We start from the raw sequence: 10,708 nt of genomic DNA, 5'->3' as shown, positions 1-10,708 counted from the left end.
TGTTTGGACACGAGCGTTCCCACGCTCACTGTCTCAGTCCGCTCTCCTGCGGGTGCTGGTCTGAGAGTCCAGCCCGCTCCCCGGCACGAAGGGCTATTGCTTCCCGGTGCCTGAGCACAGAGGCTCCCTCCCCCTTCCCTTTATCTTCCTATATCTGTGCTCGGATTCACGGCTCCCCGCTTCGTACCTCAATACTCAGCACTGGAGATGTTCATTTGTAGAGATCCAGATGTATCTTCCTGCGTCTCAGGCTGATTCTGTGGGTGTTCAGAATGGTCTGGTAGATATCCAGCTCGACTCGGACCAGCTGAGAAAGGGTCGCCTACTCCTCCTCCATCTTTTCTCCTCCTTGCAGAAAGTGGTTGCCTTTCTGTTCATAGAGTTTCTGCTACTCTTTTCTTCATTCTCCAGTTGTATTCATAGGTATTCGGAATGGTTTGGTAGCTCTCTCGCTGAATTCCTGGGACCAGACGAACTTTAGGTCTCCTGCTCCTCCGCCATCTTGGAACGCCGACTCACCTTCATTTTTGAAATCCAGTTGCGTTGGCTGTAGAATTCTCGTTTGACAGATTTTTTTTCTTTTGGCAATTTGAATTTGAATTTGTAATTCTACTCCCTTCTGGCTTTCCATTGTTTCTGATGAGTAGTCTGCTATTAATCTTACTGTGATTCTCTTGTAGCTGGAGAGCTGGTTTCTCTTACTGCATTCGAGGTTTTCTCCTTCCTTTTGATTTTCCACAATTTGACTATGATGTGTCTAGGTATTGATGTGCTTGTGTTTAGCTTACTTGGAGTTCTTTGAGCTTCTTAGATGAAGATTAATGTTCTTTGTCAAATTTGGGAAGTATTCTGTCATTTTTTCTTAAAAAAAAATTCCTCCTTTTTTTCCGCCTCTCTCCTCTCCTTGTAGGACTCTAATTACATGTATGTTAGTACACTTGATGGTGACAAGTCTTTGAGGCTTTGTTTGTTTTTCTTCATTCTTGTTATTTCTTTTTCAGACTGGACAATTTATATTGATCCATTTGGAGTTCATTGATTTTTCTATCAGTTCAAATCTTCTCTTGAGAACTTCTTGTGAATTTACATTGTAGTTACTGTACTTTTCAACTCCAAAATTCCATTTGCTTCTTTCCAATTTCCATCTTTTTATTGATGAGCCATTGTTATGTTATCTTACAATTTTTTAAAAAGATGTATTTATTTTTTTAATATTTTATTTATTTGAAAGAGAAAGAGAGAGAGATAGCAAGAGAGCACGAGCAGAGTGGAGGGGCAGAGGGAGAGGGAGAAGCAGGCTCCTCACTGAGCAGGGAGCCCGGTATGGGGCTTGATCCCAGGACCCCAGGACCATGACCAAGCCAAAGGGAAACTCTTAATGACTGAGCCACCCAGGCACTCCTAAGGATTTATTTATTCATCTGGTGGGGGGAGGGAGAGGGAGAGAGAGAATCCTGAAGCAAACTCCCTGCTGAGTGCAGAGCCTGATGCAGGGCTCCATCCCAGGACCCCAAGATCATGACCTGAGCAGGAATCCAGAGTCTGCCCTTTAACCAGCTAAGCCACCCAGGCACCCCTATCTTGTAATTTTTTGGACATGGTTTCCTTTTGGTTCTTTGAACATATTAATAATAGCAGTTTTGAAGTCTTTTCTGCTTATTCCAGGATCTAGAACTTTTCAGAGACAATTTTTATTGACTGATTTTTTTTCCTGTGTATGGATCATTATTTTGCCCCTTCTTTGTGTCTGTTTTAATTTGTTATTGAAAACTATTTTAAAGATTTTTATTTAAGTAACCTCTACCCCCAACGTGGGGCTCAAACTTACAGCCCCGAGATCAAGAGTGGCATGCTGTATCGACTGAGCCGGCCAGGCGCCCCTACCAACTGGCTATTCTGGATAATGTACTGTAGCAACTGCATTCTGACTCCACCTAGGATTCATTATTCTGGTGTATGTTTGTTTAGTGACTTGCTCAGACTAATTTTCTAAAGTCTACTTCTGCACACAGTGTGCAGCTGCTGAAATCTCTGCTTAGTTTTTGTCCTTTGTATTCCTTACTTTGCTTTTCATCCTGGCTTCCTGGAGGTCTGGGTCAGCACGGTTTACTGGTCAGCCAGTGGTCGGTCAGAGTATATGCTGAAGCTCCTCTTGAGTCGGATCAGTGTGTGGGATGCGAAATGCATTCAAAGTTCAGTCTGTTTACAAGTCTGTCCCAGCTCTTACTTTCTAGACCCATTTATCTTACTGCTCTGCCTTCTGGACATGTCTTCTTTCAGTTCAACAATTATTCTAAATTTTTATGTCACACTGTTTTTCACACCCATCTGACAAGTTTCTAGTCCTATATTAACCCAACTTTCCTCTTTCTCCATGCCTGTACCTGAGTGGCTGAGTATTGCTACAGAAAATCATGGTCACAGGTCCCCAGCGCCCTCAATGCTGCTCTGCGGTGCTGTCCCTTGTCTGCTCACCACAAGGGATCTTTTACACCTTCTCTCTTCAAACCTCCAGCTCTGTCTCTACCATCTCTGCTCTCGGAAAATTCATATAATATATGCAACAGGCATTTAACTCTTTGCTATACGTTCTCCTAATTCACAGAGAGAACTGAAGCCATGGTACAGAAACTTCCAAATCTGGTCTGATTTCCATCTGTTGGGGAATGTGCTCTGACTGCCCAACTAGACGTAATAGCAAGCCTTGCGTATGGAAACCATATTACGCTTCTCTTCCTCTCCAGAGCTGAGCATAGGGCCCTGAGATCCATAGGGACTTGGAACCTAGTTTCAACTGATACTGTCTTGCGTTTCTCACCACCCTGGCTTGCTTCTTACAGCTGCTGTAGAAGGCCAATCCTTAAGACACCGAGACAAGCGGCTTAGTTTAAATTTGGTAAGTTTGGCACTTGAGTTCCTTTCAACCTCAATTTTACCAAAAATAGCCTGACCGACATATGTTCCCTTGAAGTCTTTGGAGACTCAGCACTGAGTCTCTGACGACCCTTTCAGTCTTCCCCAAGGCTTGCACTTCTCTGGGAACTACTGGACTTTGTGTTCTGTAAGGACCCTGCCAGTTCTCATGGTTCAGACCCTTGTCTGACTCGGGGCAGGACTGAAGGCGTCACATTATACCTAGAGCATTTGCATAAACTCCTAACCCGCTGTCTTCTGGCATCACCTTCAGGAGAGTCTCACTCCCCTCACACAACAGGTGCAGAGACAGAGCTGGAGTTAGAGGCTTATCTGACTTTCCTAAGGAAGTTCAAAGTTATTCTTGGATAATTGGCAACTGAAGCCCTGTGTGCAGCCTTGGCGGCCCCGCTGGGAGCCGCTTCCATGACTGCTCTGTGCTTCCCCACCTGTGCCTGTTCTCTTGCAGCCGTGCAGGTTCTCCCCAGTGTACCCCACGGCTTCAGCCGGGGCCGAAGATGGCTATGTGCCCATGGGCCCCCAGGCAGCCATCTCTGGTCTTAGAACCTACCGCAGCCATGATGACTACATCCCAATGAGCCCAGGAAGTGTCTCCAGCCCACTGCCTGAGCTGCCTGCAGACCTGGAGCCTCCCCCAGTGAACAGAGACCTCAAGCCTCAGAGAAAACGTAAGCCACTTGACTAGGCATGCTGTGCAGGAGAGGGGATACGGGTCCTAGAGACCATGTAAAAAAGTTTCCTTCTTGACCCTTTCTGGGAAGAAAGCACTGGAGGAACCATCTCAGAGGGCTGGGAAGTGTAACGGTGCGGAGCAATGGCCAGGACTGAATGGGAAGGGCTGGGAAAACTTGCTACCCCTGACTGAGAAAAGGAGGCTTGGAACTTAAGGCATTGTGGCCCTGCAAATACAGCCTACCAAGCCAAGTTCATTCCAGAGGGCTCATCTTTGGCTGCTTCCCTAACAAAGGCCCAGAAATAAGTGATGATGATGAAACCCACCTGGCATCTCTTTGTTTAAACAGACTTGAATGTAATCACAGTGAGGTACTCAAGAATGACTTCTTTTTTTTTTTTAAGATTTTATTTATTTATTTGACAGAGAGAGAGAGACAGCCAGCGAGAGGGGGGGAACAGAAGCAAGGCGAGTGGGAGAGAAAGAAACAGGTTCCCAGCAGGGAGCTCGATGGGGGGTTGGATCCCAGGACTCTGGGATCACGCCCTGAGCCGAAGGCAGGTGTTTAACGACTGAGCCACCCAGGCGCCCCAAGAATGACTTCTGACATGAATTCCTGAATGCCAGATGTGGTAATATACAATTTCTCCCTCACTGCCCTGCACATGCCCCTCAGCAGCGGTATCTGGGGGCAGTGAGCAGTCTGGATCCTATGAACACGGAGCTCCGCAAAGCTTCTGCCTTGTTCCCAGGCAGCTTTTCTGGTCTGCAAACAGCATGGACAGAGAGGGAGAAAGGAGAAGACGGAAAGAAAAGCAGGTCACACTAACTTGCTAACTTCATTCTTGCCCATCGCCACTTGCCCAGTAGGCCTGGGTGATTACCGGGAGCTGTTCAGTACAATGACTGTGATCTCTGGTTGGTCCCACCTCTGTTCACCCTTTGGAAACACCACTGCTTCAGGCAGCTATACCCCAGGCTGGTAGCCAAGGCCCCTACTCATGCCTGGTCATTCTCGTCTCACCCGCTTCGGCTGGAGTCAGGTCACACTGGCAGCGTGTCTGCTGGGTGTGCTACTGTGCCGGGCACTGGGTGGGATGTGAGGATGCGGAAGCAGCTGATTCAGTGGGATGGGGAGGGAGGAGGACAGGTAAAAACCAGCCGGAAGAAGAAGAATGATCAAGTCAGTACCAAATAAGAACGGACCCTGTCTTAGGATGTTCAGAGGAAACAAGGTGTCATGCCACCAGGAGAGACCTTCTCCCCAGGGACAGTGTGACTCACATGTCCTTTCCAGCTCAGTACCTTGCCCAGCTCAGAGGCTCCCAGGAAACTGACTGAACAGCAGAAGTCACTGTCCTGGGCTCTGATCATATGGACGGGAGTTAAATAGTCTCTACCCCTGTAGTCTAGTGGAGGAAACAAAAGGAACCTGGTCAAGGCCATGGTAGAGGGATACACGCATGACCAACTCAATGAGGTGGACCACAGAGGTGGAGTAAGGGTCAGGTGCCAAGAGCTTCTCTACGTGCCAAGGCGACTGCGACGAATGAGCCAAAGAAATCCCTGTCCTCCTAGAGCACGGTCTAGATCTGAATCAGATAATCACAGATGAATATATCATTACAAACTGCAAGGAGCGCTATGAAAGGTAACTGCAAGAACTCATGAGGGCCCATGATGTGGGGCCTGATCTTGTCTGGAGGTCAAAGAAGCCCTTCCTAAGCAGGAGACATTGAGCTGTGATCTGAAGATGACTAACCAGGCAGAGAGATGGGGAAGAATGTTCTAAGTAGAAAGATTATCAGGTAGACAATGAACTGGAAGAGGGGAAGACTAGAACCTGGGTGACCATCTCTGCCTGTAGTAAGAAAGGTAAAATTTCCATTTTGGACATGCCAAGTATAAGGTAGGTTTGGGATTCCGTACGGTCAGAGACTTTCATCTGTTTTGCTCACACTGTGCCTCCCAACACCTAGAACTATGCCTGATATACAGTGAGTTCTCAAATGCATATTGACTAAATGTATCTCCCCATTGTTACCTCTCGCTGGTAATGTGACCAGTGAGGTAGGGAAGGGTAGGTCAGTGAATTCACACTCATCATCAGGGCTGCTTGTTCATCAATTTGGACTGGATGTGCTAATAAGTAAGTGGAATGTCATAATTTTAGTCTTTAGATTCTGGCCTTGAACTCCTGAGAACTTACATACTGGATATCGTGTATTATCTTGTAGCACGGCCACCTCCCCTGGACCTGAGAAACCTCTCCACCATCCGGGAACATGCATCTCTAACCAGGACCTGCACTGTACCTTGGTATGTCTTTGATTGCTCGAAAGGACCTCATCCAGCACAGGCACTCCCGGTTTTAGTTAAGCCTCTGAATAAATGTAGCTCAAGCCCTCTTGATCTAGCTTAAGTCAAAGGAGGGATGGGGTTTGTTATAATGAACCAGAGATATTTTGTAGATCCCAAAGGAAGGAATATAACTGGATGTCCCGGGATGCTGGAGTCAGAAACGAGCTGTTGGGAACCCACGGAACTCTCCACCTCTCACATCTGCTTCTCCCCTCACGTGTACCAGAGACCCTGAGCTTATTTACATGCTACAGTTCCAGTATCCACAGAGATTGGCTCTTTTTCGACCCCAACTCCATTTCCTGGGAGAGGGAATTGTACTGCCCCAGCCTGAGTAGAATCCCCTGTGGCCCAGGGGGAAGGGCCGGTAGTACCAACATGGCTTCCAGAACCCCAGCCTTGTGAACAGAGTAGAAGGGAGTTCTCAGAGAAAGAGGGATGGTTCTTGGACCTGGCAGACAAACCCCAAAATGTGTGTGCACTCTCTCATCTGATCTTTTAGAAGTTGTATTTTCAGAGTCTTGGGCCTGGCGCAAGAGTTTCCTGGTTCTCTCTCCATGCCACAGCATACAATCACTTTGCAAAGCAGACCTCTGCAAAGAGCTCTATTTCCAGTCATGACTGCAGAGAGATGCAGCCTGTGTTTCTGACTCAGGAGCAGGGTGAAAACTGATTTGCAGTCTTGTTCTCATCCCATCAGAGGGATGGCCACATCTCATTACTTTTGCTAGTTACTTTGAATGGAAACAAGAGAGCTCCAAAGGAGTGTTTTGTTTTTGTTTGTATTTTTTTTTTCTAAATGATGTGATGCCTTGGTCTGTTTCTAGAAAGCTTATGAGCTGTGTCCCATGGAGGGTCTGGAAAAAAGTAGCCCTTGAGAATTGGGAGCCATTTGCCCCAGAATGGGACAGAAGCTGGGCAGTCTCTGTTGCTTGAGGAATTGCTTTGGCCAGAAGGAAATTGTATCTGGAAAGGGAGGGCTGAAAAGCCCATGGGGACCCTGTCAGCTCCTGGCTGGCTTTCAGAGCAGCTGTAAGACATTGCTTTGACCTCATCTATATTTTTGTTCTCAGCAATCGAACCAGATTTCTCTCTCCAGAAAGAAACGGTATTAATTCTGCAAGATTTTTTGCCAATTCTGTTTCCAGAGAAGAGGAAGAAAGCTACATCCAAATGGTAATCCTCTGTTTCACTCTTCAATGTATATTCTTATGAGTTCATTATAAAGGAAACGCGTACTTCAGAAAGACCCCTGCAATCTGAAAACAATCACTTGAATGTGATACCAGGTTACTGGGAACAAATCAATTTGAAGCTGGTTTTCTTTCCTGCAGGATGCAGCTCCTCCTAGCATTTCGAGGCCATGCTATTGCAAGAACACCCAGGGTTGAGACATGTGTGATAGGAAAATGGAAATGTCAGCAATTCTTTTCACCAAGGCTGTGATATCCGATTTGATCTCCATGCCTTTGTAGTTCTTTGGATGTCCAGAGAAAACTCACATATCCTATGAACCTTTCTGAAGGATAAATCACTTGGAGTCCCAGTGGGAGGGAGTACAGTGTCCTGGGCTGTGAATGTGTCTTAGTGTCTGGAGACTCGGATTATAGGGTCTTTCTGTAGACCTGAGCGGATAGAGACCTGACATCTCTACCCTTTAATTAAGTAATTAATCTCCCCCTCGCGCCTTCTGTTATTCCTTCCGTTCTCTTTACTTGGATTCTGTTGGCAGCATGGGTTTTTGAAGACAGAAGGATTTTTAGCACCTCTGGGAATTATGAGGCACGTTAGCCAGAACCGAGCCTGTTCTGCAACTTAATGTAGGGAACTCCAGAGAGAATCTCTGTTTGACCTGTGAAGTTTTGAAAAGAGATCTTAGAAGACTGATATTCAAGGCACTGTGACTATATGTACTTTTGAAAAGACAGTTCTGGCCCTCCCATGCATGAGGCCAGTAGGCAAGTGAAAATCTAACCATGGTCATCTCCAGTGGAGCAGTAATTAAATGCTTCATTTTGCCTTTCTACTTGATAAAAACTGTTCACTTAACCATATGCAGATGGAAAGTGACTCATATACAAATCTGCTGTGGTCTCCCAATGTTTTTCACACTTAGAAATGGCCCTTGGGAAACTTCTAGAAGAAAACACTCTTATAAAGGATACCGACCAGCTGTGCTCTGTCTCCAGAGAACAGAAAAGGGAAGTGAATCTATAACCTAATAGAAGCAAGTGTAGAGTCATTCCAGATCCTAGCAGTTCATCCCTGATCTTTGAGGTTATGAGAAAGCCCACTGTTTCATTAACAACACAGTTACAGATTGATTTCTTGCCTAAGTTTATAATTATTAGTTAATGACTGGGCATTACGAGGCCATTTGACACGGTAGATTTAAGAGCCCAGAATACTGGCTGAAGGCAGGTAACTGTGGGGAAAGCACCATATAGGTGTGTTGAAAGCCTATCTAAAGCCTATCCCACCGCATTCAATTGTGTGTCTCTTCAACTGTAGTGATATAATAATTTCAAATGACTTTAAGTTACATTATTTCACTTTTGTTCCACGTAACAACCCAAATGACTCCTAAGGTTTGATATTGATTTTGCAACTAATCATATGTGTTAATTTTTTTTTCTCTCCGAGAACAAGGTCTGATCTGAATGTAAAAATTTAGGCCAGGGGCTGAAATATAAGTTTTGTTTTATTAAATTTATGTATCCTTTTTTAGTTTATTTCAATGTTTGTGAAATTATAGAAAATTTAGAAGAATGACAATTTTAACTTATGTGATCTCTTTTTTACAAGACTTTCACATTCTATAATTTCAATAGTTTTGTAAGACTTTTATAGTAGAATTCTAGACCCTAAATCTCACATCAAACGTTTTATTATGGCGTTATAATGCTTTTTAGTTTTTAGATGATCTTACAATGAAACTGGCTTTCTCTGGGTGTGCAGTTCTATGCATTTTGACATATATGTACATTCACAATCAGGACACAGAACAACTTCAAGGTACTCCTTTGTGCTACGTCTTCATAGTCACACCCTCCCACACCCGAAATCCCTGGCAACCACTGATGTATTCTTCGTCGCTATAGTTTTGTCTTTTCAAGAATGCCACATAAATGGAATCATATAGTATGCCGTCTTTGGAGACTGGTTTCTTTCACTCAGTTGAATGTCTTTGAGATTCACCCAAGTCGTCACAGGGTCGATAGTTCCTTCTGTTTATTGGCGAATACTGTTCAAGTGTATGGATGTGCCACGGTTTGTCTCCTTACCCATTGAAGGACATTTGGATTGTTTCAAGTTTGTTGGCATTTGTGAATGGAATTGTAACAAACATTGTTTTTTTGTTTTGTTTTGTTTTGAGTAAGCTCTATGCCCAACGTGGGGCTCGAACTCACAACCCCAAGACCAAGAGTCACATACTCTCCTGACCAAGCCAGCCAGGTGCCCCAGCAACGTTCTTTCACAGATTTTGGGATTTTTTGGTATCTTTTACTAAAGTGGAATATACAGAACATAAGATGTACCATTTTAGCCATTTTTAGGTGAACAGTTCTGTGGCACTAAGCTATGTTCACAATGTTGTGCAACCATCATCACTATCTCTTTCCAGAACTTTTCCATCATCCCAAACAGAAACTCTGTATCCATTAAACAATAACTCCCTAGGCCCTCTCCGCAAAGCCCCTGAAAACCTCTGTTCTACTTAGTGGCTTTGTGAATATGCCTATTCTAGGTGCCTCACAGAAGTGGAATCATAAGATACGTGTCCTTTTGTGCCTGCCTTTCACATAGCAGAGTGTCTTCAGGGTTCATTCATATTGTAGCATGTCTCAAAATTGCATTCCTTTCTAAAGCTAATACTCTGTTGTATGGAGAGACCACCGTCATCTGTTGATGGACATTTGGGTTGTGTCTACCTTCTGGCTATTGTGAGTAATGCTGCCAGGAACATGGGTGTGCTCGTATCTGAGGCTTTGTTTTCACTTCTTTTGGATATATACCTAGAGGCGAAATTGCTGCATCCTATGATAATTTATGTTTAACTTTTTGAGGAACCACCAAACTTTTTCACAGCAGCCAAACCATTTTGCATTTCCACTGGCAGGTGCAAAAGCTTCTGATTACTCTGCGTTCTCACCAGTATTTGTTATTTTCCATATGTTGGTCCGTTTTGAATTATAAGCATCCTCCTGGGTGTGCAGTGGTGGTTTTTGTTTGCATTTCCCTGATGACTAATGATGTTAAGCATCTTTTCATGTGCTTATTGGCCATTTGCGGATCTTTGGGAAAATGGCTAATCGAGTCCTTTACCCATTTTTGAATTAGGTGGTTAGTGTGTTTTGTTGTTGCCTTGTAGAAGTTTTTTCAAAAACATATTATGGATATTAACTCCTTATCAGATCATGATTTGCAAATATTTTCTTCCATTCTCTGGGTTGTCATTTCACTCTCTTGGTGGTGTCTTTTGATGTACAGAACTTTTAAATTGTAATGAAGTCAAATTTCTTTTTTTCGGGGGCGCCTGGGTAGCGCAGTCATTAAGCGTCTGCCTTCGGCTCAGGGCGTGATCCTGGCGTTCTGGGATCGAGCCCCACATCAGGCTCCTCCGCTATGAGTCTGCTTCTTCCTCTCCCACTCCCCCTGCTTGTGTTCCCTCTCTCGCTGGCTGTCTCTCTGTCACATAAATAAATTTTAAAAATCTTTAAAAAAAATTTCTTTTTTTCT

General features: G+C 44.6%; 1 protein-coding gene across 4 annotated transcripts in view; it reads left to right on the top strand.

Moving 5' to 3' along the window:
• The window catches only part of GAB3 (GRB2 associated binding protein 3), a 75,956-nt gene that overhangs the window by 49,709 nt on the left and 15,539 nt on the right, over positions 1-10,708 (top strand). For all 4 annotated transcript variants that reach the window (XM_034649114.1, XM_019793620.2, XM_034649113.1 and 1 more), the window contains 4 exons: positions 2,841-2,896; positions 3,383-3,602; positions 5,845-5,926; positions 7,042-7,144. In XM_034649114.1, coding sequence (XP_034505005.1) covers positions 2,841-2,896; positions 3,383-3,602; positions 5,845-5,926; positions 7,042-7,144 — 461 coding nt within the window. The remainder of the gene's footprint in view (positions 1-2,840; positions 2,897-3,382; positions 3,603-5,844; positions 5,927-7,041; positions 7,145-10,708) is intronic.

Source organism: Ailuropoda melanoleuca, chromosome X (genome assembly GCF_002007445.2).
Source record: "Ailuropoda melanoleuca isolate Jingjing chromosome X, ASM200744v2, whole genome shotgun sequence".
NCBI classification, from domain to species: Eukaryota; Metazoa; Chordata; class Mammalia; order Carnivora; family Ursidae; genus Ailuropoda; species Ailuropoda melanoleuca.
The sequence above is the reverse complement of the archived record's forward strand: the minus strand, read 5'-3'. Positions and strand labels throughout refer to the sequence as shown.